Source organism: Ranitomeya imitator, chromosome 4 (genome assembly GCF_032444005.1).
Source record: "Ranitomeya imitator isolate aRanImi1 chromosome 4, aRanImi1.pri, whole genome shotgun sequence".
NCBI classification, from domain to species: Eukaryota; Metazoa; Chordata; class Amphibia; order Anura; family Dendrobatidae; genus Ranitomeya; species Ranitomeya imitator.
Window position 1 is genome coordinate 31,849,983 of NC_091285.1, and position 23,889 is coordinate 31,873,871.

Genomic DNA, 23,889 nt, shown 5'->3' on the forward strand with positions numbered 1-23,889 from the left:
CCACAGTGCCGGCGCCAGAGCTTGGATTTAACATGTGAGACACAGACGTGTTTCTCGCATGTGTGATCCCGGCCTAAAGGCTATGGACATCTTTGGCATGGAAATTTTTTTTTCCATATGTTAGTGGTTACCTTTAGTTTATAAAATTACTCTAAGTTTCAGGCGGTGATCTTCATTCCTCCAATCATTTTCAGACGACCTGACATGCAGTTTGTAATCGTATCCAAGTTTTAGATGTTTTCTTGTGGGAGTTACTCCTTCAGTAATATAGGCTGGATGTGAGGTATTTGTGTCTCCCTCAGTAATATAGTTGTGAGATTTGTGTGTCTCTGTTTGTAATATAGGCTGAATCGAGATCTGCGTGTCTCTGTTTGTAATATAGGCTAGATATGAGTTCTGTTTGTCTTTCCCAGTAATAGAGGCTGGATAGTTTCCCGCATACACAGTACTATGCCCCCTACACAGTATGGGAACCTCCACAGCTCCCATACACACAATAATTCTCCCACCAACCCCACACACATAGTATAAATATCCCCACAGTCACCCCCACATAATATTATGCTGTCCAAGCACACAGGAGCTCCCACAAGCATCCCACTTGCCTATGTGTCCTGTCACATCCCTGTTCCTTTGCTACTGAGATGTTCTTTGCTGCCAATCAGAATGTTAATGACCTGAAGAAGCCTATATAACTAGGAGAGACAGACACTTCAATCCAGCCTATATTATTTCGACAGATGCAGTGAGCTGACATATAGCCTATATGGCTGGAAGACACACAGAGACCTCACTTCCAGCCTATAATACTGGGAAAGACACACAGAGCTCACATCCAGCCTATATTACTGGGAGAGACACACAGAGCTTACATCCAGCCTATATTACTAATATTATACAGTAATTACATAATCATAATAAAGGCTGGATGTGAGCTCTGTGTGTCTTTCCCAGCAACATAGGCTGGATGTGAGCTCTGTGTGTCTCTCCCAGTAATATAGGCTGGACTTGAGCTCTGTGTGTCTATCCCTGTAATATAGGCTGGATGTGACCTCTGTGTGCCTCCCAGTAATATACGCTGGATGGGAGCTTTGTGTGTCTCTCCCAATAATATTGGCTGGATGTGAGCTCTGTGTGCCTCACAGTAATACAGGCTGGATGTGAGTCTGTGTATTTCTCCTAGTAATACAGGCTAGGTGTGAGCTTTGTGTGTCTCTCCCAGTAAGATAGGCTGGGTGTGAGCTTTGTGTGTCTCTCCCAGTAATATAGGCTGTATGTGAGCTCAGTGTGTCTCTCCCAGTAATATAGACTGGATGTGAGGTCTGTGTGCCTCCCAGTAATATAGGCTGGATGTGAAGTGTCTGTGTGTCTTTCCCAGTAATATAGCCTGGATGTGAGCTCTGTGTGTCTTTCCCAGTAAAATAGGCTGGATGTGAGGTCTGTGTCTTCCCCAGTAATATAAGCTGGATGTGACCTCTGTTTGCCTCCCAGTAATATAGACTGGATATGAGCTGCAAATCTCTCCCAGTAATATAGGCTGGATGTGAGCTCTGTGTGTCTCTCCCAGTAATATAGGCTGGATGTGAGCTCTGTGTGTCTTTCCCAGTAATATAGGCTGGATGTGAGGTCTGTGTGTCTTCCCCAGTAATATAAGCTGGATGTGACCTCTGTTTGCCTCCCAGTAATATAGACTGGAAATGAGCGGCAAATCTCTCCCAGTAATATAGGCTGGATGTGAGCTCTGTGTGTCTTTCCCAGTAATATAGGCTGGATGTGAGGTCTGTGTGTCTCTCCTAGTAATATAGGCTGGATGTGATGTCTGTGTGTCTCTCCCTGTAATATAGGCTGGATGTGAGCTCTGTGTGTCTCTCCCAGTAATATAGGCTGTTTTCGAGCTCTGTGTGTCTCTCCCAGTAATATAGGCTGGATGTGAGCTCTGTGTGTCTCTCCCAGTAATATAGGCTGGATGTGAGCTCTGTGTGTCTTTCCCAGTAATATAGGCTGGATGTGAGGTCTGTGTGTCTCTCCTAGTAATATAGGCTGGATGTGATGTCTGTGTGTCTCTCCCTGTAATATAGGCTGGATGTGAGCTCTGTGAGTCTCTCCCAGTAATATAGGCTGGATGTGAGCTCTGTGTGTCTCTCCCAGTAATATAGGCCGGATGTGAGCTCTGTGTGTCTCTCCCAGTAATATAGGCTGGATGTGAGCTCTGTGTGTCTTTCCCAGTAATATAGGCTGGATGTGAGGTCTGTGTGTCTTCCCCAGTAATATAAGCTGGATGTGACCTCTGTTTGCCTCCCAGTAATATAGACTGGAAATGAGCGGCAAATCTCTCCCAGTAATATAGGCTGGATGTGAGCTCTGTGTGTCTTTCCCTGTAATATAGGCTGGATGTGAGGTCTGTGTGTCTCTCCTAGTAATATAGGCTGGATGTGATGTCTGTGTGTCTTTCCCAGTAATATAGGCTGGATGTGAGCTCTGTGAGTCTCTCCCAGTAATATAGGCTGGATGTGAGCTCTGTGTGTCTCTCCCAGTAATATAGGCCGGATGTGAGCTCTGTGTGTCTCTCCCAGTAATATAGGCTGGATGTGAGCTCTGTGTGTCTTTCCCAGTAATATAGGCTGGATGTGAGGTCTGTGTGTCTTCCCCAGTAATATAAGCTGGATGTGACCTCTGTTTGCCTCCCAGTAATATAGACTGGATATGAGCGGCAAATCTCTCCCAGTAATATAGGCTGGATGTGAGCTCTGTGTGTCTTTCCCTGTAATATAGGCTGGATGTGAGGTCTGTGTGTCTCTCCTAGTAATATAGGCTGGATGTGATGTCTGTGTGTCTCTCCCTGTAATATAGGCTGGATGTGAGCTCTGTGTGTCTCTCCCAGTAATATAGGCTGGTTTCGAGCTCTGTGTGTCTCTCCCAGTAATATAGGCTGGATGTGAGCTCTGTGTGCCTCCCAGTAATATAGGCTGGATGTGAGCTCTGTGTGCCTCCCAGTAATAAAGGCTGGATGTGAGCTCTGTGTGTCTCTCCCAGTAATATAGGCTGGATGTGAGCTCTGTGTGCCTCCCAGTAATAAAGGCTGGATGTGAGCTCTGTGAGTCTCTCCCAGTAATATAGGCTGGATGTGAGCTCTGTGAGTCTCTCCCAGTAATATAGGCTGGATGCGAGCTCCGCGTGTCTCTTACAGTAATATTGGCTGGATGTGAGGTATGTGTGCCTCTCCCAGTAATATATGCTGAATTTGACCTTTGCGCATAGCCATCGTGCTGCTGTTTTTATTAGTTCGTGTATCAGAACAACGTCTATCCTGCACTAATTTCCTCTTCATGTGCTTTCTTCCTTTTCTACAGACTTCTACCCACCATCCTTAAGATAATTTACCCTTACCCCCTGCCATTCTGTGGAAATCTTTATGCAACCCTCTCTATGCTAGTATCCCTACGGCCGGTCTCTGATATTTGTACATATGTGGTCTACCCGTACTTTTTCACAGTTAGAACACAAATCCATTATAGTGTCTGTGGTTTTTTTCGGTGGTCGAATATCGTAAAAAAAAAAAAAAAACAGAAAAAAATGGAAACATGTCCAATTTTGACTCACAATTAAAAATCCATTGTTTCGTGAAAACTCTGAACAGCAAATTGATGGCATCCTAGTCACACGTTAGTGCTGTTTGCTCTGCTGGCTGTTTGCTAGGAAGAGCTTGAGAAATCTTCAACAGATTTTTTTGCCTACCGAAAAAAATTGATGAAACACCAATGGTAAAAACTGATGCAGCGCAGATAATCCACATCCTTATTTTCATCCCGCCACTGGGACGCTCCATCACGCACTGCTGTCAGTGTAGAAGTGGCCGCACATGCGCAGCTTTCTCCACTTCTGTGCATGGGAGATTGCTGATCCGCATCTAGTATACAGTTATAGTGTATCATATGGATATACCACAAATATACAAGGTGGAATCAACCCCTTCAATGGAAGCTTCCACAATAGAGACTTGTGTGCCAGAAAATGAAATATTTGCCAGCTATGAGTATCAGCTATAGTAAGTCTATACGCCCTTCCACTAAACACTGCCATCTTTAAAAAGTTGCAAAAAGGTGCAAATGGGCAAAAAAGTCACAAAGTGTTCCGCAAATGTGTCCAGGTTCCATAATATGCAACTTTTTTGTAACGCCAACGTTGATCTGTACAATCCTTTTTTTTCAGGACCTTGACAGTTGTGATCCAATATTTCCGAACCGGATCGTTTCTAGAAAAAAAAGAAAAGTCTGATTTTTTTCAACACTTAGTCCTATCAGAATGAGTTTTAAAGTTCCAGGTGGACACAGAGAATGGAGGCAGGAACCTTTGACAGACCCTGAGCAGAGGTCCTTCTGCAAAAGTAATGACCCAAACCACAATCCCAGCAGTGATGGCAGCAACACAAGCCCAAGTGACCGATCCCCAAGGAGCAAGACAAGCAGCAGCGACCGATCACCCAGGAGCAAGACGAGCATCAGCGACCGATCACCCAGGAGCAAGACGAGCAGCAGCGACCGATCACCCAGGAGCAAGATGAGCACCAGTGACCGATCACCCAGGAGCAAGATGAGCAGCAGCGACCGATCACCCAGGAGCAAGATGAGCAGCAGCAACCAATCACCCAGGAGCAAGACGAGCAGCAGCGACCAATCACCCAGGAGCAAGATGAGCACCAGCGACCGATCACCCAGGAGCAAGATGAGCACCAGCGACCGATCACCCAGGAGCAAGACGAACAGCAGCGACCAATCACCCAGGAGCAAGATGAGCACCAGCGACCGATCACCCAGGAGCAAGATGAGCACCAGCGACCGATCACCCAGGAGCAAGATGAGCACCAGCGACCGATCACCCAGGAGCAAGACAAACCGCAACGACCGATCCCCCAGCAAAAACTCCAAGAGATCAGAAAGTGTAAATGAGGCACATAAAGCGCAAATAAAAACGGCAGCAATAACAAACAACAAGACATGTCAAACATTTTCTAAAGTTGGTAAGTCAACATTCTTTATAACGTGTTCCATCCATTGATGCAAAAATTGTATCTCCCCCTTCTGCACATTTTTTGCAATAAATAAACCTAACTTAATATACGTTCAAAATCAAAACAAAATTGGTAAAATTGTAACAACCAGTACAATAAATGTATATACCGTAATTGATATAGATCCATAGATATACAATTGTGGCTGAATTGCTTTTTTATGTATTTGTAGCAAAATGAAACATAAAGGCTTGATGTGCAGAGCTTTGCTATTGATTGCCTATTCTTAGGATAACTCATCAGTATCAGGTTAATGAGGATCTGACACCCACCACGTGATCTGCTTGGATATTATCAGCTCCTGATGGCATCCAGATGTACACAGTTCACTCATCAGTGAGAACCTTTCAGAAAAAGCGATCAGAGTCCCACTCCTGGCACCATCATAGGAGACACGGCCAGCCACGCAGGGGTTCCCTAGGTGAATGGCCATCCTTGTATACAAGGATGGTTCAACTCATTCAGAACTCCTCTCTGTTTTGGCACTGGTATTATTCTGGGGACTTCAGAGCAGGGGGCCACCTGTTTAATGTCCATACACCGAAGTAGCCCCTTTATCTAGAGCCTCTAACATCCAGTTAAAGGCTTATGAAATAAATTTAATTCCTCCAGATTGGGCTCCTGAAATTAGAATTTTCCTCTAAAATTCCCACTGAAATAAGGGATCCGAAGCGGAGTCTTCTTGTAATCAGACCTGCGGGGTTGGAGCATGACATGAAGAACAAAACAGAATAACTTCCTGTGTCATGCCCCGCCCCTGCTTAACACCGCATATTCATTTTTTTTACTGCTCCTTTATTCATCTAATTAAACCCTAATTTTGTGATTTGCAGACAAAGTATTTTCCTGGAGGAAGCCACTGCCACGGAAGCGGTCATCAATGAAACCACAACACCCACCACTCCTCATCCATAAGAATGAAGGTGATATCACAAGGCGCGTCCTATCAGCAAAAGTTCGCAAAATTAAAGAACTGAATGACCAATTGTGTGATGTCCAGCGCACCTTGGAGGAAGTAAGCCGAGAGAACAAGCTACTGACCAGTCTCCAGTACCGGCACATGAAGGCACTGGACAAGTACGAAAGCTCTGAGGGTGGTATACACCTTCTTATCTCCCAGCTCGGTAATGAAGTGAAGATGCTGAGAGAGAACCTGAGGTCCACGCAGCAGAGCGAGCGAGGTCTATCCGTAAAGCTGAGAATGGCGGAGAGTGAACTGCTCAAAATGAAGGATAATTTACTGAGGTTACAGAAACTCTCCGAAGACAAGAACCTCGCCGAGAGAGAAGAGCTCAACCAGAAGCTATCCAGTCTTCTGATTAAGAAGGAAATTGATAGCACCAAAGTTAAGGTAAACCCCTATCCAGAAAGTGAACCTGTCCCCGGGATAGACCCCCATGGAAAGTGTTCATATATATTAGCATATTTGTGAATTTTTTAGTCATTCCTGTTGGAGGGGTAAGTAAAGTGCAGCTACAGCACCTCAGACAGTGATAATCACGTGCCCCCATACACAGTGATATACACAATGCCCCCCCCCCCAAGGTGACATCAGCCATACACTCCATCAGCCTCAAGGACACCGTTCTCTCCTGGTTCTCCTCCTATCTCTCTGACCGATCCTTCCCTGTATGTTTTGCTGGTTCCTCCTCCTCTCACCTTCCCCTTACTGTTGGGGTTCCTCAAGGATCAGTCCTAGGCCCCCTCCTCTTCTCTTTGTATACTGCCCCTATTGGACAAACAATCAGTAGATTTGGTTTCCAATACCATCTCTATGCTGATGACACCCAATTATACACTTCTTCTCCTGTTATCACACCTGCCTTTTTAGAAAACACCAGTGATTGTCTTACCTCTGTCTATAACATCATGTCCTCCCTCTATCTTAAACATGAACCTGTCTAAAACTGAACTCCTCTTGTTCTCTCCCTCTACTAACCTACCTTTGCCTGACATTGCCATCTCCATGTGCGGTTCCACCATTACTCCCAAGGAACATGCCCGCTGCCTTGGGGTCATCCTTGATTTCGAGCTTTCATTCACCCCCCACATCCGATCACTGGCTCGCTCTTCTTATCTGCATCTCAAAAACATTTCTAGAATTCGCCCTTTTCTTACTTACGACATTGCAAAAACTCTTACTGTTTCACTTATTCATTCTCGTCTGGACTATTGTAACTCTCTCTTAACCCTCCGTCACATACAATATTCGGACTAACGAGTTCACATACAATGTGCCTGTCAGGCGCCTGCTGGAAAAATACCTATAATATCTAATGTTTGCAATTTCATTGCTCTAAAAGTGATCAGTGACCTTCATAGGGATGTAATAAAAGAGACTACACATAATCAGTTGCAAAAAAAAACATTTACTTAACATAAAACTAATAACTATGAAATACAAACTTTTCAAAACTCCCGCCAAATAGTCCCCAGTTCGACTCTCTCAAAAAAATGTACAAAGAAAACACAAACTTAATTTTAAGGTACCTTAAGTACTATTAATAACATATTCAATCAGAAGTAGATGCTGAGGTTTCCCCAGAAAAGTCACACTTGCAGAGCAAATAGCAAGAATTACACACCATTTTTGCATGTGTCAGGCAAATTGCTTTATGACATTTGAGACATTCATAATTTGAAAGCCTTCTGGTTCCGCTTTCCGTTTGGCAGGAGGTGCATCTCCTTCTTTTGTGAGGTGGTGCAGATGGTGACTTTTCACCATCATCTTCTGGGCGGAACCTTTTGAGCTGAACTTGAAGGCGAGAGGGGATACCGATTGTTTTCACGCTTCTCCTGCGTAGCTCTCCAAGTACTAGTTCATGGACCAATTTCTTCAGATACAATCGTCTACGGAGTGGTTCAAGCTTGTTTTCAAGATAAATTACTTGTGAATTTATACCACCCAAATTCAACATAGCAAAAAATATGACCATTGGCCAGCGTTTGATGTTTCTGCTGACGTTGAAAGTGGAGCACATCTGATCTGCTGTATCCACACCCCCTTTGGTGGCATTGTAAAATGTAATTATCTCCGGGTTTTTTTCTGCCCCAGTCCCAGGATCGATGGCAGCATCATCATGAAGTGTTGATAGAAGAAGTACGATTTTTTTGGCATGTGGTACATAGGAAACTAAAGCCTTTCCATTATGGAATGCAAACATACTGCTGTACTGTTGTCTCTCTTTCACACTTACAAACTGTGGCGGCAATTCCCTTTTGTTTTTTCTTACAGTTCCCACATATGACAGCTTCTGAATTTTCAGATAATCAATCAGATCACAACTTGTAAACCAATTGTCAGCTTTAATATTGCGACCCGATCCAAATAAGGGTTCAGCCAGTCTTTTTACAACATCAATGGGTTTGTTGCTCACACAGTAAGGACCTTGTTGGAATAAGTTTAAATGCAACAACTCCATTCCTGTTGTAGTCTGCATTGAATGTCTATGAGTGTTCATTTGTCAGCTATGCTGTGATTGTTAAAGTTTGTACAAAAAGGTCAGAGGACTCTCACTGATTGCATCATTCTGCTGCTGTTTCCTTCACAGAGAGACATGTGTTACATGGACTAGATTATATCGGTAGTTACTGTCAAAGCTTTCTTATTTTGTTCCAGTTCAAGCTGCATATATTAAACACAGTTTGCCTTACGTTGGATTCTGCTGCTTATATGAAGTAACACGCGCTGCTGTGGTAATACTCCGGCTAACAGGTTATGGGCCCAGCCACCGGAAAGTAAATGGTAAAAAGCCCAGTCACCGGAATAAGCAGCGAGCCAAGCGCAGACAGCACAGAGGAACCCCCGGAATACAAGGACACCGGAACGCAAAGGTACCGCAGTGTACAGAGCACCGGACAGCGCAGCTTAAAGGGCCAGTAACAAACAAAAAAAAAAAAAAAAAGGTACAAGAGACAAGAATGTCTACAGAAAGGAATGCAGTGAAGTACACAGTGCCAAGTCTCACAAATCACAATTACAGCTCCTGGAAATTCAAGGTAAAGATGTTACTTATAAGAGAGGGTACATGGAAATGTATTGAACAGCCTGTGCCTGACCCAGTACCGGGTGATTGGCTAGAGACTGATCAGAAAGCACAAAGCACTATTTCCCTCAGCATAGATGATAACCAGATTGTACATGTATGCAAATGTGATACTGCAAAGAAAATGTGGGAAGAATTACAGAAAGTGCATGAAAGGTCAAATCTCAGCAATAAGCTATATCTTATGAGAAAGCTGTATCAGTCTAAATTAAGTGATGGCCAGCATATGCAGGACTATATCAGAAACACCCTAGAGATTGTGGAGCGCCTAAGGGGTATTGGTGAAGAAATTAAAGATTTTCATGTTGCTGCATTACTATTAAGTGGTCTTCCAGAAAGTTATGACACGCTTGTGACTGCATTAGATGCCAGACCAGATGATGAACTCACACTAGAATATGTGAAAGGGAAACTTGCAGATGAATACAAGAGAAAGTCAGAGACTATTAGCAATAATATATGCAAAGCAGAAGCAGCATTAAAGACACAGTACTTTTCTAAAGCTCAGAGTCATTTAAAGGAAACTCGTGAATGTTTTGTCTGTAAAAAGCCTGGTCACCTTAAAGCAGACTGCAGAGTGTGGAAAGCAAGAATGAATCAGTTTAAAAAGCAGGACAGTCATCAAAAGGTTAAAACAGCTGTAAAGAAGGAAGATGCATGTATTGCGACTGCATTTGGGGTCAGCACAAGCCCATATGCAAACCATGTTTGGTGTATTGACTCTGGAGCGACTGCTCACATGACACGTGATAAAGATTTCTTCATTAATCTAGATGAAAGCAAGTCTGAAAAGGTAATTTTAGCTAATGGTCACTATATGACATCAGAAGGAATAGGAGATGGTTATCTCCATTGTCAAGTTCAATCCTCAGCACAAGTCAGAAAAATCCCAGTTAAAGACGTGCTGTATGTTCCCAAACTTGAAAGTAACCTTTTATCTGTAAAGAAGCTTGCACAACAGGGAAATATAGTTACATTTAAGGATGACAGATGCATCATTTCAAAGAAGGGTCATACCCTTGCCGAAGGAAAAATCAAAGATGAACTTTATCAGCTGAAATGCAATGAAACTGTTTACAGTGCTAGACAAGATTTTCATAAGGACTGTATTCATGTGTGGCACAGACGCCTAGGCCACAGAGATCCAGAAGCAGTAAAGAAACTAGCTCAACTTGCAAATGGTATTGCAATCAACCAGTGTAATCAAACAATGAAGTGCACAAGTTGCCTAAAAGGGAAAATGTCCAGAAAATCGTTTCCTAAAGTAAGCACTACTAAATCTGCACAGATACTGGATTTGATACATACAGATGTGTGTGGTCCAATGAGTGTTCTTACTCCCAGCAAGAAGAGATATTTTCTCACATTCATTGATGATTATTCCAGATATACTGTTACTTACCTACTTCAAAGTAAAGATGAAGTTCCACAGAAACTTGAAGAATATCTTGCTGCAGTTCTTAACAAATTTGGAAGAATACCAAAGGTACTGCGAGCAGATAATGGAACTGAATATACAAGTGGTAAAGTGCAAACCATCCTGAAAAAGAATGGAATCGTGTTCCAGACAACCGTTCCATACAACCCAGAGCAGAATGGCACAGCAGAGAGAAAGAACCGAACTCTTTGTGAAAGTGGAAGAAGTATGCTATTTGATGGAAACCTACCTACAACATATTGGGGAGAAGCCATCATGACTGCTACCTATCTTCAAAATCGACTGCCAAGTAAAGCTACAAGTAAAACTCCATATGAGCTATGGAACTGTGAGAAGCCCAACCTGAAGCATCTCAGGATATTCGGAAGCAAAACTTTTGTGCATGTTCCCAAAGAAAAACGTTCTAAGTGGGAATCTCATGCAAAGGAAGGAGTTCTTGTGGGGTACAGTGAAACTCAGAAAGGATACAGAATCCTGCACCCACAGACCAACACAGTAACAATCAGCAGAGATGTAGTGATTGATGAAAACTCAGTATCGCTCAAATTTCATGAGGTTACGCAAATAATTCAACCTAAGGAACAAGAATTTCAGTCAGTGATTCCAGACATTGAAGAGAATCTCAAAGAAAATACTGAAGTCTGGATATGCTCTGAAAGTACTGAAAAAGAAACAGAAGAACCAAGCCAACCTCAGGAGATCAGAAGATCAGAAAGATCAAATAAAGGAATTCCAGCTAAACGCCTTTCTTATATGGTCAGATCAATTCCAGAAGAAGAGCCACAGTCATGGCAGGAAATGCAAAAACTGCCTATTCATAAGAAGCAAAAATGGATAAAAGCTGCTGATGAAGAAATGGAATCCCTTCATAAGCTCAAAACATGGGAGCTCACAGAGCTACCTCAAGGCAAGAAAGCAATTGGATGTAAGTGGGTCTTTAAGAACAAATATGACTCCGAAGGTAATGTTCACCGTTTTAAAGCAAGATTGGTCGCAAAAGGATATTCACAAAAATATGGTGAAGATTATGATGCTACTTTTGCTCCAGTTGCCAAGCAAACTACATTCAGAACTTTATTATCCATAGCTGCTGTTCAGCAGATGAAAGTAAGACATTTTGACATCAAAACAGCCTTTCTACATGGAGACATTGAAGAAGAGCTGTACATGACTCAACCAGAAGGCTATGTTAAAAGGGGTAAAGAGAACCTTGTTTGCAGAATGCAAAAATCTCTCTACGGCCTTAAGCAATCAGCAAGAGCATGGAACACTAAGATGAACAAAGTGTTAATCGACGAAGGATTTAAAAGGTCTCAAGCGGATCCATGTTTGTATACAAAAGGTGTATCACAAGATTGGATGTATGTTATTCTATATGTGGATGATGTAATAATAGCGCATCAAGAAGAGAGAGAAATTTAAAAACTAGGTCAAATTCTGAACAAGCATTTCGAGACCAAGGACCTTGGAGATGTGACATACTATTTGGGAATCCAAATCCAGAGAGAGGAAGATGGAAGTTTTCTTCTTAATCAAAATTCTAAAATCTCCACAGTTCTAAACCAGTTTGGAATGTCAGAAGCCAAAGGCATATCAACTCCAATGGATCCATCTTACCTAAAATTGGAAGGAGAAGAAGATCTGCTACCCACAAATGACAGTTACAGACAAGCAGTGGGGGCACTTCTATACATAGCAACCACAACCCGTCCAGATATCTCAGCCACAGTGGGAATTCTCTGCCGACGTGTAAGCAAGCCACGCCAAAGAGATTGGAATGCAATTAAGAGACTTCTTCAGTATCTTAAGGCAACCCAAGAGTTAAGTCTAAAGATTTCTGCATCAGGAGATCTAATTCTCAGAGGATATGTAGATGCAGATTGGGCTGGAGACTCAAGTGATCGAAGATCAACAAGTGGTTACTTGTTCAAGTTAGGACACACTTCAATCTCATGGTCCAGTAGAAAACAAGTGTCAGTTGCATTGTCTTCTACAGAAGCAGAATATACATCAGCTGCTCATGCAAGTCAAGAGTTAATTTGGTTGAAGCAACTTTTGGAAGAATTCGGCAAACCACTAGCTGAACCAACTGTTATCTATGAGGACAACCAAGGATGTATCAAGCTCGCCAGCAGTGAAAGGATAAGTGCAAGAACAAAGCACATTGATGTTAAACATCATCACTTGCGTGACTTAGTAGAGCGTGAAGTTCTAAAGTTTGTTTACTGTGAATCTGACAAGATGTTAGCAGATGTTTTGACAAAGCCATTGTCAAGAGCCAAGTTTGAAGAATTCAGAACTGCAATGGGACTAACAGGATAAGCAGTTGTTGAGTGGGGGTGTTGGAATAAGTTTAAATGCAACAACTCCATTCCTGTTGTAGTCTGCATTGAATGTCTATGAGTGTTCATTTGTCAGCTATGCTGTGATTGTTAAAGTTTGTACAAAAAGGTCAGAGGACTCTCACTGATTGCATCATTCTGCTGCTGTTTCCTTCACAGAGAGACATGTGTTACATGGACTAGATTATATCGGTAGTTACTGTCAAAGCTTTCTTATTTTGTTCCAGTTCAAGCTGCATATATTAAACACAGTTTGCCTTACGTTGGATTCTGCTGCTTATATGAAGTAACACGCGCTGCTGTGGTAATACTCCGGCTAACAGACCTTCTGGTTGTTTTCCTGCATAAACTTCCAGGTTGTAAGTGTAGGTCTTACTGGCATCAACAAGGGCATAAATTTTTATTCCATATTTGTTTGGCTTTGATGGAATATATTGACGAAAGGCACATCTACCACGAAAACCAGGGAGCATTTCGTCAATAGTGAGATTCTCTCCAGGGTAATAACTTTGTTTACAACAAATCTTTGAAATATATCACGAATTGGAGCAAGTCGGTCATGTGTTTTGCGTTCGGTTCGGGTAGTTCTGTCGTCAAACCGAAGGCAACGAATTAGAATCTTGAATCTGTTTATGGACATAACAAGGCTAAATTTTTCAACTCCATCCCCATCTTTACCCCAAAGTTCCTCCAAACTTTGTCTATTTGCCCTATAAGCTCCTGCAAGGTACAGTAATCCAAAAAAGCACGCAGTTCTATTTCATCTGTGGGCTTGATGATTCTGTTGCAGATGTACTTGTCCTTTATAATGTCTATATATTGGTTGGTATATGTGACAATAGAGTCCAGAATGTCATCTGTAAATATACTGTTCCAGCATTCAACTGCAGTTTGTGCATTACGTGCAGTTCCTATTACTGCAGGAAGGTGAGTAATAATGTTTAAAGGTTCCCTACGTTTTTTCTGGAATGGCTTCTTGTTCCATTTAGTATTTTTATCTTTTCCAATATAATATGATCCAACTTCTTCATCCTCACCACTGTCACCATCTTGCTCTGTTTCAGAATCCAGGACACATTCTTCCACCTCATCATGAGAATCAATCTCACTTTCCTCTCCTAAATCCTCATTCAGTGTGAGGTCTCTATCATCTAACAGCATGTTTGTTACTTCCTCAACATCAAGTTGTTTGGATAAATTGTACATTTTCCTCTCCATTTCAGCAGATAATCTGAAGCAAGAGAAGGAATATGTTAGGGAACTACTGTATATGCCTGAGCAGCACACTTTCTTTTATAAAATCTCCCTTATTTCTATGAAATATCCTCACATTTTGTGCTATACATTCATAAAACAAGCTAAATAAACTATTGTGATGAATAAAAACATAAAATACCAACCTTACTGAATGTGACGTATTCACATACAATGAGCCTGAGAGATCTGTGCAGCTATATCCTCTCCCCTGAAGCTCTGAAATCCAACTGTGATATCAGGTTTCACAGACCTTCAAGAGACAGGAGACTACCTGGAGGGAGGGGGTTTCCTCACAATCTGGTGAGGAAGGAGAAATGAAAGTAAAAGAGAAGCGCCTGTCAGATCAGTTGTATGTGACGGAGGGTTAATCGGCCTCCCTCTTACCAAACTCTCCCCGCTCCAATCTGTCCTGAATGCTGCAGCCAGGATCATATTCCTCACCAACCGTTACACCAATGCCTCTACCTTGTGCCAGTCATTACACTGGCTACCCATCCACTCCAGAATCCAGTACAAAACTACTACCCTCATCCACAAAGCACTCCATGGCTCAGCACCACCCTACATCTCCTCCCTGGTATCAGTCTACCACCCTACCCATGCCCTCCGCTCCGCTAATGACCTCAGGTTAGCATTCTCAATAATCAGAACCTCCCACTCCCGTCTCCAAGACTTTACACGTGCTGCGCCGATTCTTTGGAATGCACTACCTAGGTTAATACAATTAATCCCCAATCCCCACAGTTTTAAGCGTGCCCTAAAAACGAATTTTTTCAGACTGGCCTACCATCTCAACGCATTAACCTAACTATCCCTGTGTGGACCGTTCAGAAAAAAAAAAAAACATAGTCAGATTCTTCACGTCATGTTCTCATACACTTTATGCAGTTAATAGCCCTCTGTGTCTGTACTGCTACATAGTTAGGCTGATAACCGGTTCATGCAGCTTTACATGAACACCCGAGCCTTACACTATGGCCGGTCCGAATAACTAAAGCAATTGTTACCATCCACCTCTCGTGTCTCCCTTTTCCTCATAGTCTGTAAGCTTGCGAGCAGCAGAGCCCTCACACCTCTTGGTATCTATTTTTAACTGTGTTTTTGTTACGCTGTAATGTCTATTGTCTGTACAAATCCCCTCTATAATTTGTAAAGCGCTGCGGAATATGATGGCGCTATATAAATAAAATTATTATTATTACACTCCCCAAAAGTTCCTGACATGTGCCCCCTATATGCGGTATAATGCAGAAAATGTCTGTGACACCAACCATACAAAGTGGCAGCCAGATGCTTCTTATAAGTGCCTGCCCCATGACCCCTATATACAGTGCAGCACATGCTGTCTCAGCCACCGAACAAATGGGCAGTCACGTGCCCACAATGCAAAGTGGCAGCCACATCCAGGAAGAGCCTGCCACAAGTCTCGCTTAACTGCCTGACACTCCCCCCCATAATAAGTACCAACATTGTGCCCCATGTAAGTGCCAACCTCATACCTCTGACTCGTGCCCTCCCAATAAGGCGAATTGGGTCCCTCCTCTCGATACGTAAAATATTTTCTCCTCTGGTTTTCTTCCATGAGATCCATAGAAGAAGACCACCTACAGGTTCATGTAGTCTTGTGTGCGTAGAGGGGCTGGACTTGTGGGAGTCTCATGTAGTCATGCGTTCAACATGACACTAAGGCTACATTTTTTATTAAAGTAAATCTTACATTTGGGGCTTTCATTAAAAACTGTAAAAAAATCTTAGGGATTTAAATATATATATATATATATATATATATATACAGTATATATATATATATATATATATATATATATATATATATATACATACATACACACGCACACATACAGTTGAAACCAGAAGTTTCCATACGCTATATAAAAAGACACATATGCATATTTTTTTTCAATATCTGACATGGAATCAGAATAAACCGTTCCCGTTTTAGGACAATTAGGATAACCCATAATTATTAGTATTTGCCAAATGCCAGAATAATGAGAAAGAGAAGGTTGTAAGGGATTTTGATTACTTACTACAAAGTTAAACGTTTGCAAACACTAAGATTACTATGCCTTTAAACCATTCTGGACTGCCCATGTGATGATGTCATGTGTTTGGAAGCTGCTGATAGTTTTTTTTTGCAAAATCTGAGTTAATTAGAGACACACCTGTGGATGTATTTTAATGCACACCTGAAACACACTGCTTCTTTGTGTAGCATCATGGGAAAGTCTCAAGAAATCAGCCAAAATATTAGGAAGAGAATTGTGGACTTGCACAAATCTGGCTCATCCTTGGGTACAATTTCAAGATACTTGAAGGTGCCTCGTTCATCTGTACAAACGATTATATGCAAGTACAAACAAGATGGGAATGTCCAGTCGTCACACTGCTCAGGAAGGAGACGGGTCCTGTGTCCCAGAGATGAACGTGCTTTGGTCCGCCATGCGCCAAGAACAAAAGCAAAAGACCTTGTAAAGATGATGGCGGAAGCTGGTAAGATTGTGTCAATATCCACAGTGAAATGATTACTGTATCAACATGGGCTGAAAGGCCACTCTGCCAGGAAGAAGCCATTACTCCAAAAGAAACATAAAAAAAACAGATTAATGTTTGCAAATGCACACAGGAGCAAATACGGTACATTAATTTTTGGAGACATGTCCTGTGGCCTTGTTAAACTAAAATTGAACTTTTTAGGCATAATGACTATTGTTACATTTGGAGGCAAAAGGGAGAAGCTTGGAAGCGTAAGAACACCATCCCAACTGTGAGACATGGTGGTGGCAGCAGCATCATGATGTGGGGTTGTTTTTCTGCAGGAGGGACTGATGCACTTCACAAAATAGATGGCATCATAAGAAAAGAAGGTTATGTGGCAATACTGAAGCAACATCTCAAGACATCAGCCAGCAAGTTAAAGCTTGGGCGGAAATGGATCTTCCAAATGGACAATGACTAGATGCATAGTGGCATAAGGATAACAAAGTCAATGTTTTTGAGGGGCCATCACAAAGCCCTGATCTCAATCCTGATGAAAATTTATGGGCAAAGCTAAAAAGGCCAGTGCGAGCAAGGCGACCTAAAAACATGGATCAGTTACACCAGTTTAATCAGGAGGAATGGGCCCAAATTCCGACCAACTATTCTGGTTTCAACTGTATATACTGTATGTGTATATATATATGTATATATACAGTACAGACCATAAGTTTGGGCACACCTCATTTAAAGATTTTTCTGTATTTTCATGACTATGAAAATTGTAAATTCACACGGAAGGCATCAAAACTATGAATTAACACATGTGGAATTACATACTTAACAAAAAAGTGTGAAACAACTGAAAATATGTCTTATATTCTATATTCTGTTCTTCAAAGTAGCCACCTTTTGCTTTGATGACTGCTTTGCACACTCTTGGCATTCTCTTGATGAGCTTCAAGAGGTAGTCACCGGAAATTGTTTTCACTTCACAGGTGTGCCCTATCAGGTTTAATAAGTGGGATTCCTTGCCTTATAAATGGGGTTGGGACCATCAGTTGTGTTGAGCAGAAGTCTGGTGGATACACAGCTGATAGTCCTACTGAATAGACTGTTAGAATTTGTATTATGGCAAGAAAAAAGCAGCTAAGTAAAGAAAAACAAGTGGCCATCATCACTTTAAGAAATGAAGGTCAGTCAGTCCGAAAAATTGGGAAAACTTTGAAAGTGTCCCCAAGTGCAGTTGCAAAAACCATCAAGCGCTACAAAGAAACTGGCTCACATGAGGACCGCCCCAGGAAAGGAAGACCAAGAGTCACCTCTGCTTCTGAGGATAAGTTTATCTGAGTCACCAGCCTCAGAAATCGCAGGTTAACAGCAGCTCAGATTAGAGACCAGGTCAATGCCACACAGAGTTCTAGCAGCAGACACATCTCTACAACAACTGTTAAGAGGAGACTTTGTCCAGCAGGCCTTCATGGTAAAATAGCTGCTAGGAAACCACTGCTAAGGACAGGCAACAAGCAGAAGAGACTTGTTTGGGCTAAAGAACACAAGGAATGGACATTAAGCCAGTGGAAATCTGTGCTTTGGTCTGATGAGTCCAAATTTGAGATCTTTGGTTCCAACCACCATGTCTTTGTGCGACGCAGAAAAGGTGAACGGATGGACTCTACATGCCTGGTTCCCACCTTGAAGCATGGAGGAGGAGGTGTGATGGTGTGGGGGTGCTTTGCTGGTGACACTGTCACAGGCATACTGAACCAGCATGGCTACCACAGCATCTTGCAGCGGCATGCTATTCCATCCGGTTTGCGTTTAGTTGGACCATCATTTATTTTTCAACAGGACAATGACCCCAAACACACCTCCAGACTGTGTAAGGGCTATTTGACCAAGAAGGAGAGTGATGGGGGTGCTACTCCAAATGACCTGGCCTCCACAGTCACCAGACCTGAACCCAACCGAGATGGTTTGGGGTGAGCTGGACAAAAGGGCTAACAAGTGAAGGCAAAAGGGCTAACAAGTGCTAAGCATCTCTGGGAACTCCTTCAAGATTGTTGGAAGACCATTCCCGGTGACTACCTCTTGAAGCTCATCAAGAGAATGCCAAGAGTGTGTGCAGCGCCCCAGAGTCCTGGTCGTGTCAGTAATGTCTCTTTTCCACCAGGGGGAGTGATGTTACATCTGATGGCACCAAAGGAGTTCACCCTGCCAGGTATCACAGCCACACACACATTTCACACTCCAGCCACCAGGGGGAACAAAAGGTTCTATCTATTAGGCCACTCCTCACATTAGGGTAAAACTGGGAGTTGGATAGGAAGTTAGGCAGAACGAGGGGAAGGAGAAAAGGAGAAGGAGGAGAGAGGAGTTCCTGGCTGGAGACTGAGAGAGAAAGGTCTCCAGGTCGAGCTGGCTGGGGCGATCCCCAGTCAGATCCAGACTACGGTCTGAGGAGGAGAAAGGACACAGAGCTGCGCCTGCAACCCATGCGGCAGCATCCTAAGGAAGGACACGAAGGGAAGTGTGTCGTAGTGAGTGAGCACAGAAGTCGTAGCAACAGGAGTGAAACATCAGTGGGAGACCAGCTAGAAGCAGGCTGCCTCCATCTCATCTGAAGTGTAGATCCGGTAGCCGGAGCACCGAGGGAGTAATAGACTCTACGCTTTACTTCAGAGACCGGCAGGGCAGCCAGTTCCAAGTTGGCTGTCCGACCTAAACACCTAAGCAGGCAAGGTGGCAACGCGGAGGAAGGGCGACACTAGGGTCCCTATAAAATAGCCTCAGGCCACCACCGTCATACGGGTTTTGTCCTATCCATCTGGGGGACAGAGAGAAAGAAGTAACAAGAGTGAGGACCCTATGTGAGCTAATGCAAGTAGGGACCTACTACGTTACTGTGCGCAAAGGGAAGGCTACTGATTTCCACCTGGATAAGGGGACTCTGGAATTGCCATCAGACCGGCCGGACTCTGCCTACCCTGTAACCTGGCACTCTGGACTGTGGATGCTGAAGCCTTCAGTAAAGGTAAAGAGACTGCACCCACTGTGTCCTCGTTATTCACCGCGCCTTGCACCATCCACCATGAACATCTACACTACTGGGAAACCCTGGGGAAACACTTCACCTGTGGGAAGGTATACCATCTAGCTGCCATAACATCACCCCAGTGGACCCCTAAGCAGCGTCAGTCATCCTGACCGAATACCACAGGTGGCATCACGAACACTACCATTATCTACAAACTCAGCCTTTTATTTGGGTGCCCCTCATAGGGCCACGGTCCGGGTAGGGCCACCGTGACATCCTTGCAGAAGGAACTGAAGGACCCGGTACCGAGTACCCCATTGCCCTTACGTGGGGGTGCGGCATGTGCAAAGCAGTCATCAAAGCAAAAGGTGGCTACTTTGAAGAACCTAGAATATAAGACATATTTTCAGTTGTTTCACACTTTTTTGTTAAGTATATAATTCCACATGTGTCAATTTATAGTTTTGATGCCTTCAGTGTGAATTTACAATTTTCATAGTCATGAAAATACAGAAACATCTTTAAATGAGAAGGTGTGTCCAAACTTTAGGTCTGTACTTCATATATTGTGTATATATTGTATATACTGTATATATATTAGCCATACATCAGTGGTAAAAGACTGCGAGTCCTCATCTGATGGCAGTCTAAAGTGGTCTGAAACCTTGTGTCACAACATAGCTTTGGGTTACTGTTCTGTTTTTCCCAGAGATAGTGACAGTGATTGTGTACATGAATAGAATCTCCACAGCTCTATTCATTTATTCCTCCGCTGCTTACAGGTCCTGGAGAAACAACTCCACCTCACAACGCGCCTCTACGACCGGCAGCTGGTTCTAGAAAGTAAGAAGGGGTTCGAGGCTCAGGACATGGCGAGGAAACTGCAGGAGCAAATTCTACTACTGCAGCAGAAGATGAAGGTGACATAGGGGGCTGGTGGTCTCACTCCAGACCTCATAAAGTACAGCGTTGGGCGTGACAACACAGACCCTAAAATGTGGTCACATTATGCCCCTCTGTGCCTTGCTGTGAATGAGAATCACTCCCAAACTTCATTTTTTTTTCTCAAAATGAGCAAAAAACTTATAATATTTACTGTACAAAAAGGTAGAATGGGTTATCCCATGAAGACCATATATCACCTACCCTCAGGACAGATAAATGTATGTTCACTGGTGTTCCGACAACTGAGACCCCCACTGATATTGAGAATGGGGGTGCCAAAGTCCTCTGTGTGAACGGAGCCAGAGAGGTTATGTGACCATTGCTCCAGACATGATTGTCTATTCCAGACCCACCAACTTTTAAAAATAAGAAAGAGGGACACATACATTTACACTCAGAGAGCACGTTAACCTCATCCTCTCCTTTATATGTGCCCACACAGAAACATTGCTTCTAGGAACGACCAACAGAGTTCCCACACAGTATAGTACCCCTCTCATGGCCCCCACAATGCTCTCTATACAGTAATATGCCACCGCACATAGTATAATGCCATCACAGTGCCCACCAGACTGTTTGATGCCCCAACAGAACCTCTTATCACACAGTACAATGCCCCCTAACACATCCCCCATCACAGAGTAGGATGGCGCCTCACACAACCCCCATCACAGAGTAGGATGCCCCCTCACACAACCCCATCACAGAGTAGGATGCCCCCTCACACAACCCCCTTCACAGAGTAGGATGCCCCCTCACACAACCCCCATCACAGAGTAGGATGCCCCCTCACACAACCCCCATCACACAGTAGGATGCCCCCTCACACAACCCCCATCACACAGTAGGATGCCCCCTCACACAACCCCCATCACACAGTAGGATGCCCCCTCACACAACCCCCATCACACAGTAGGATGCCCCCTCACACAACCCCCATCACACAGTAGGATGCCCCCTCACACAACCCCCATCACACAGTAGGATGCCCCCTCACACAACCCCCATCACACAGTAGGATGCCCCCTCACACAACCCCCATCACAGAGTAGGATGCCCCCTCACACAACCCCCATCACAGAGTGGGATGCCCCCTCACACAACCCCCACCACACAGTAGGATGCCCCCTCACACATCTCCCATCACAGAGTAGGATGCCCTCTCACACAACCCCCATCACAGAGTAGGATGCCCCCTCACACAACCCCCATCACACAGTAGGATGCCCCCTCACACAAGCCCCATCACACAGTAGGATGCCCCCTCACACAACCCCATCACAGAGTAGGATGCCCCCTCACACAACCCCCATCACAGAGTAGGATGCCCCCTCACACAACCCCCATGACAGAGTAGGATGCCCCCTCACACAACCCCCATCACAGAGTAGGATGCGCTCTCACACAACCCCCATCACTTAGTAGGATGCCCCCTCACACAACCCACATCACACAGTTGCCTCTGCCCTGCTCCTCTTCCCTCTTCTCCGATACCTGGTCATGTGACCTGATATTGTCATGGAACGCTCGCCAGGGCCTAGGGGTACTTAGTACTGGTCGCAATTAAACGGGTGGTTACAGTGGCAGCGACCCAGTCCGTGGCCCAGGGCACCCAAGTAAAGGGGATAGTTTACTGATGCAAAATACTGACCAAATATTGAACTTGTAAAAGTGGCCTTTCTGTGATTTCCTCAGCCACTGTGTAATAAAGTACCTGAACAAATTCCTCTTCTTTTGTGGGAAGGGCCATGGGCCGTGGGGTACTCGGTATCGGGTCCTGCCATCACAGGGGGCTGTCACGGTGGCGACCCGGTCTGTGGCCCTGGGCGCCCATGTAAAAGGGGAAAGGTCTTTAAAAGGAATAAAGTTTATGTTTGTGACGCCACCTGTGGTTATCGGTCAGTGGTGACCGACGCTGCTTAAAGTGGTCCTCTGGGGCGATGGTGCTGCAGCAAAAATGGTGTTACTTACAATAGGTAAAGCGGGGTCCCCAGGGCTCTGCAATGTCTTTACCTGGTTTACTGGTGGAATCAGGCCACAGTCCAGGGTACCAACAACAGGTGGTAATTTGGTCCGGCCGGCCTGGAGGCAATGGTGGATCCCTCTCCCAGGTGAGGTCCGTAAGCCTTCCTGCTCACGCTCGTATGCAAGGTTTTTGCTGCCTGTGGCTCTCTGACAAAATCCTCTCTCTCCTGTCCTGGGATAGTAACTCGTATGGTGGGCAGTGCGAGCCTTTTTACAGGGTTTCTATCACTACCCGGGCTCATCGTGTACTGCTTCACCTTCGGGTGTGGGTGCGGGCAAACTACGTAAAGTCCTTTGCCCTCCGGTTCTGCTGTGCAACCTAGAGTTCAACACAACCTCGGGTTCCTGCACTTAGGCTCCGAGGGGGCCCAGTCACAGTTCTCCTCTTAGCCCTTTCCTTCTCCTTTGCTCCTTTCCTCAGATGCTCACTAACATTCCAGCCCTTCAGGTTATCTTCCGTTCCTGGAGCTGCAGCACCCTCCTGGCTGCATGGCTCCGCTCTCTGCTCTCACAGTCTGTTCCAGACTTCCTTCTCCTCCAGTGCCTTCTACCAACTAATCTAACTCCTCCTCCAGACCAGAATACTTAAAGCTGGGGAAGCTCCCTTGAATCCGGGTTCAGAGCTCCCTCTTCTGGCCTGGATTTAGAATATGTTGAAAGTTGGTGCTTACTTGGTAAAGGGAATCCTCCTTGCCTCCAAGCATGATATCACCCTCCCCGAAAGGAAGGCAACATCACTGTAGCAAATGGTTACCTGGGGTGTTACAGTCACGTTACGCAAAAGACCTTCAGTCTTTATATACTGTACCTGAAGACTGAACAGCGGTGGAAGGACCTTGCGGCTCTTTCCTCCACCATTATATTCAGCTGTATATAACGCCAGCATCCCTGTATGATCCCACTTCCTCCTCCCGGCAAGGACGCCGACATTCTCACCACCACAGCCACTCTTTATTTCTTCTGCTCCGGTCTCTGCTGCGGTTTCCTGCTCCCAGGTCCTGCACATGTTGTACAGGTCTCCCTGCAATGTGCTCCCTTCTTCTTAAAGGGGCAGCAAGAGCCCTCCGGCAATGTCCTCAGCCTATGGCTGAGAGGCATCGAGCACTTAAGGCACTCTCACCTGTAGGAAGGTGCCTGAGCAACTTTAGTTTCTAGTTAGTGCTTGTATCTACTAGTCTGTTGTCAGGTCCCTGTTCCTGAACCTGTCCTCTCTGAACCTGAACCTGTTCCTTTGC

General features: G+C 44.3%; 1 protein-coding gene across 3 annotated transcripts in view; it reads left to right on the top strand.

The window, feature by feature from the left end:
• LOC138675358 (lebercilin-like protein) overlaps positions 1-23,889 on the top strand; it is a 69,607-nt gene that overhangs the window by 20,287 nt on the left and 25,431 nt on the right. For all 3 annotated transcript variants that reach the window (XM_069763483.1, XM_069763485.1, XM_069763484.1), the window contains exons 2-4: positions 4,210-5,017; positions 5,902-6,419; positions 20,467-20,604. In XM_069763483.1, coding sequence (XP_069619584.1) covers positions 4,303-5,017; positions 5,902-6,419; positions 20,467-20,604 — 1,371 coding nt within the window. In that variant the 5' untranslated portion in view covers positions 4,210-4,302. The remainder of the gene's footprint in view (positions 1-4,209; positions 5,018-5,901; positions 6,420-20,466; positions 20,605-23,889) is intronic.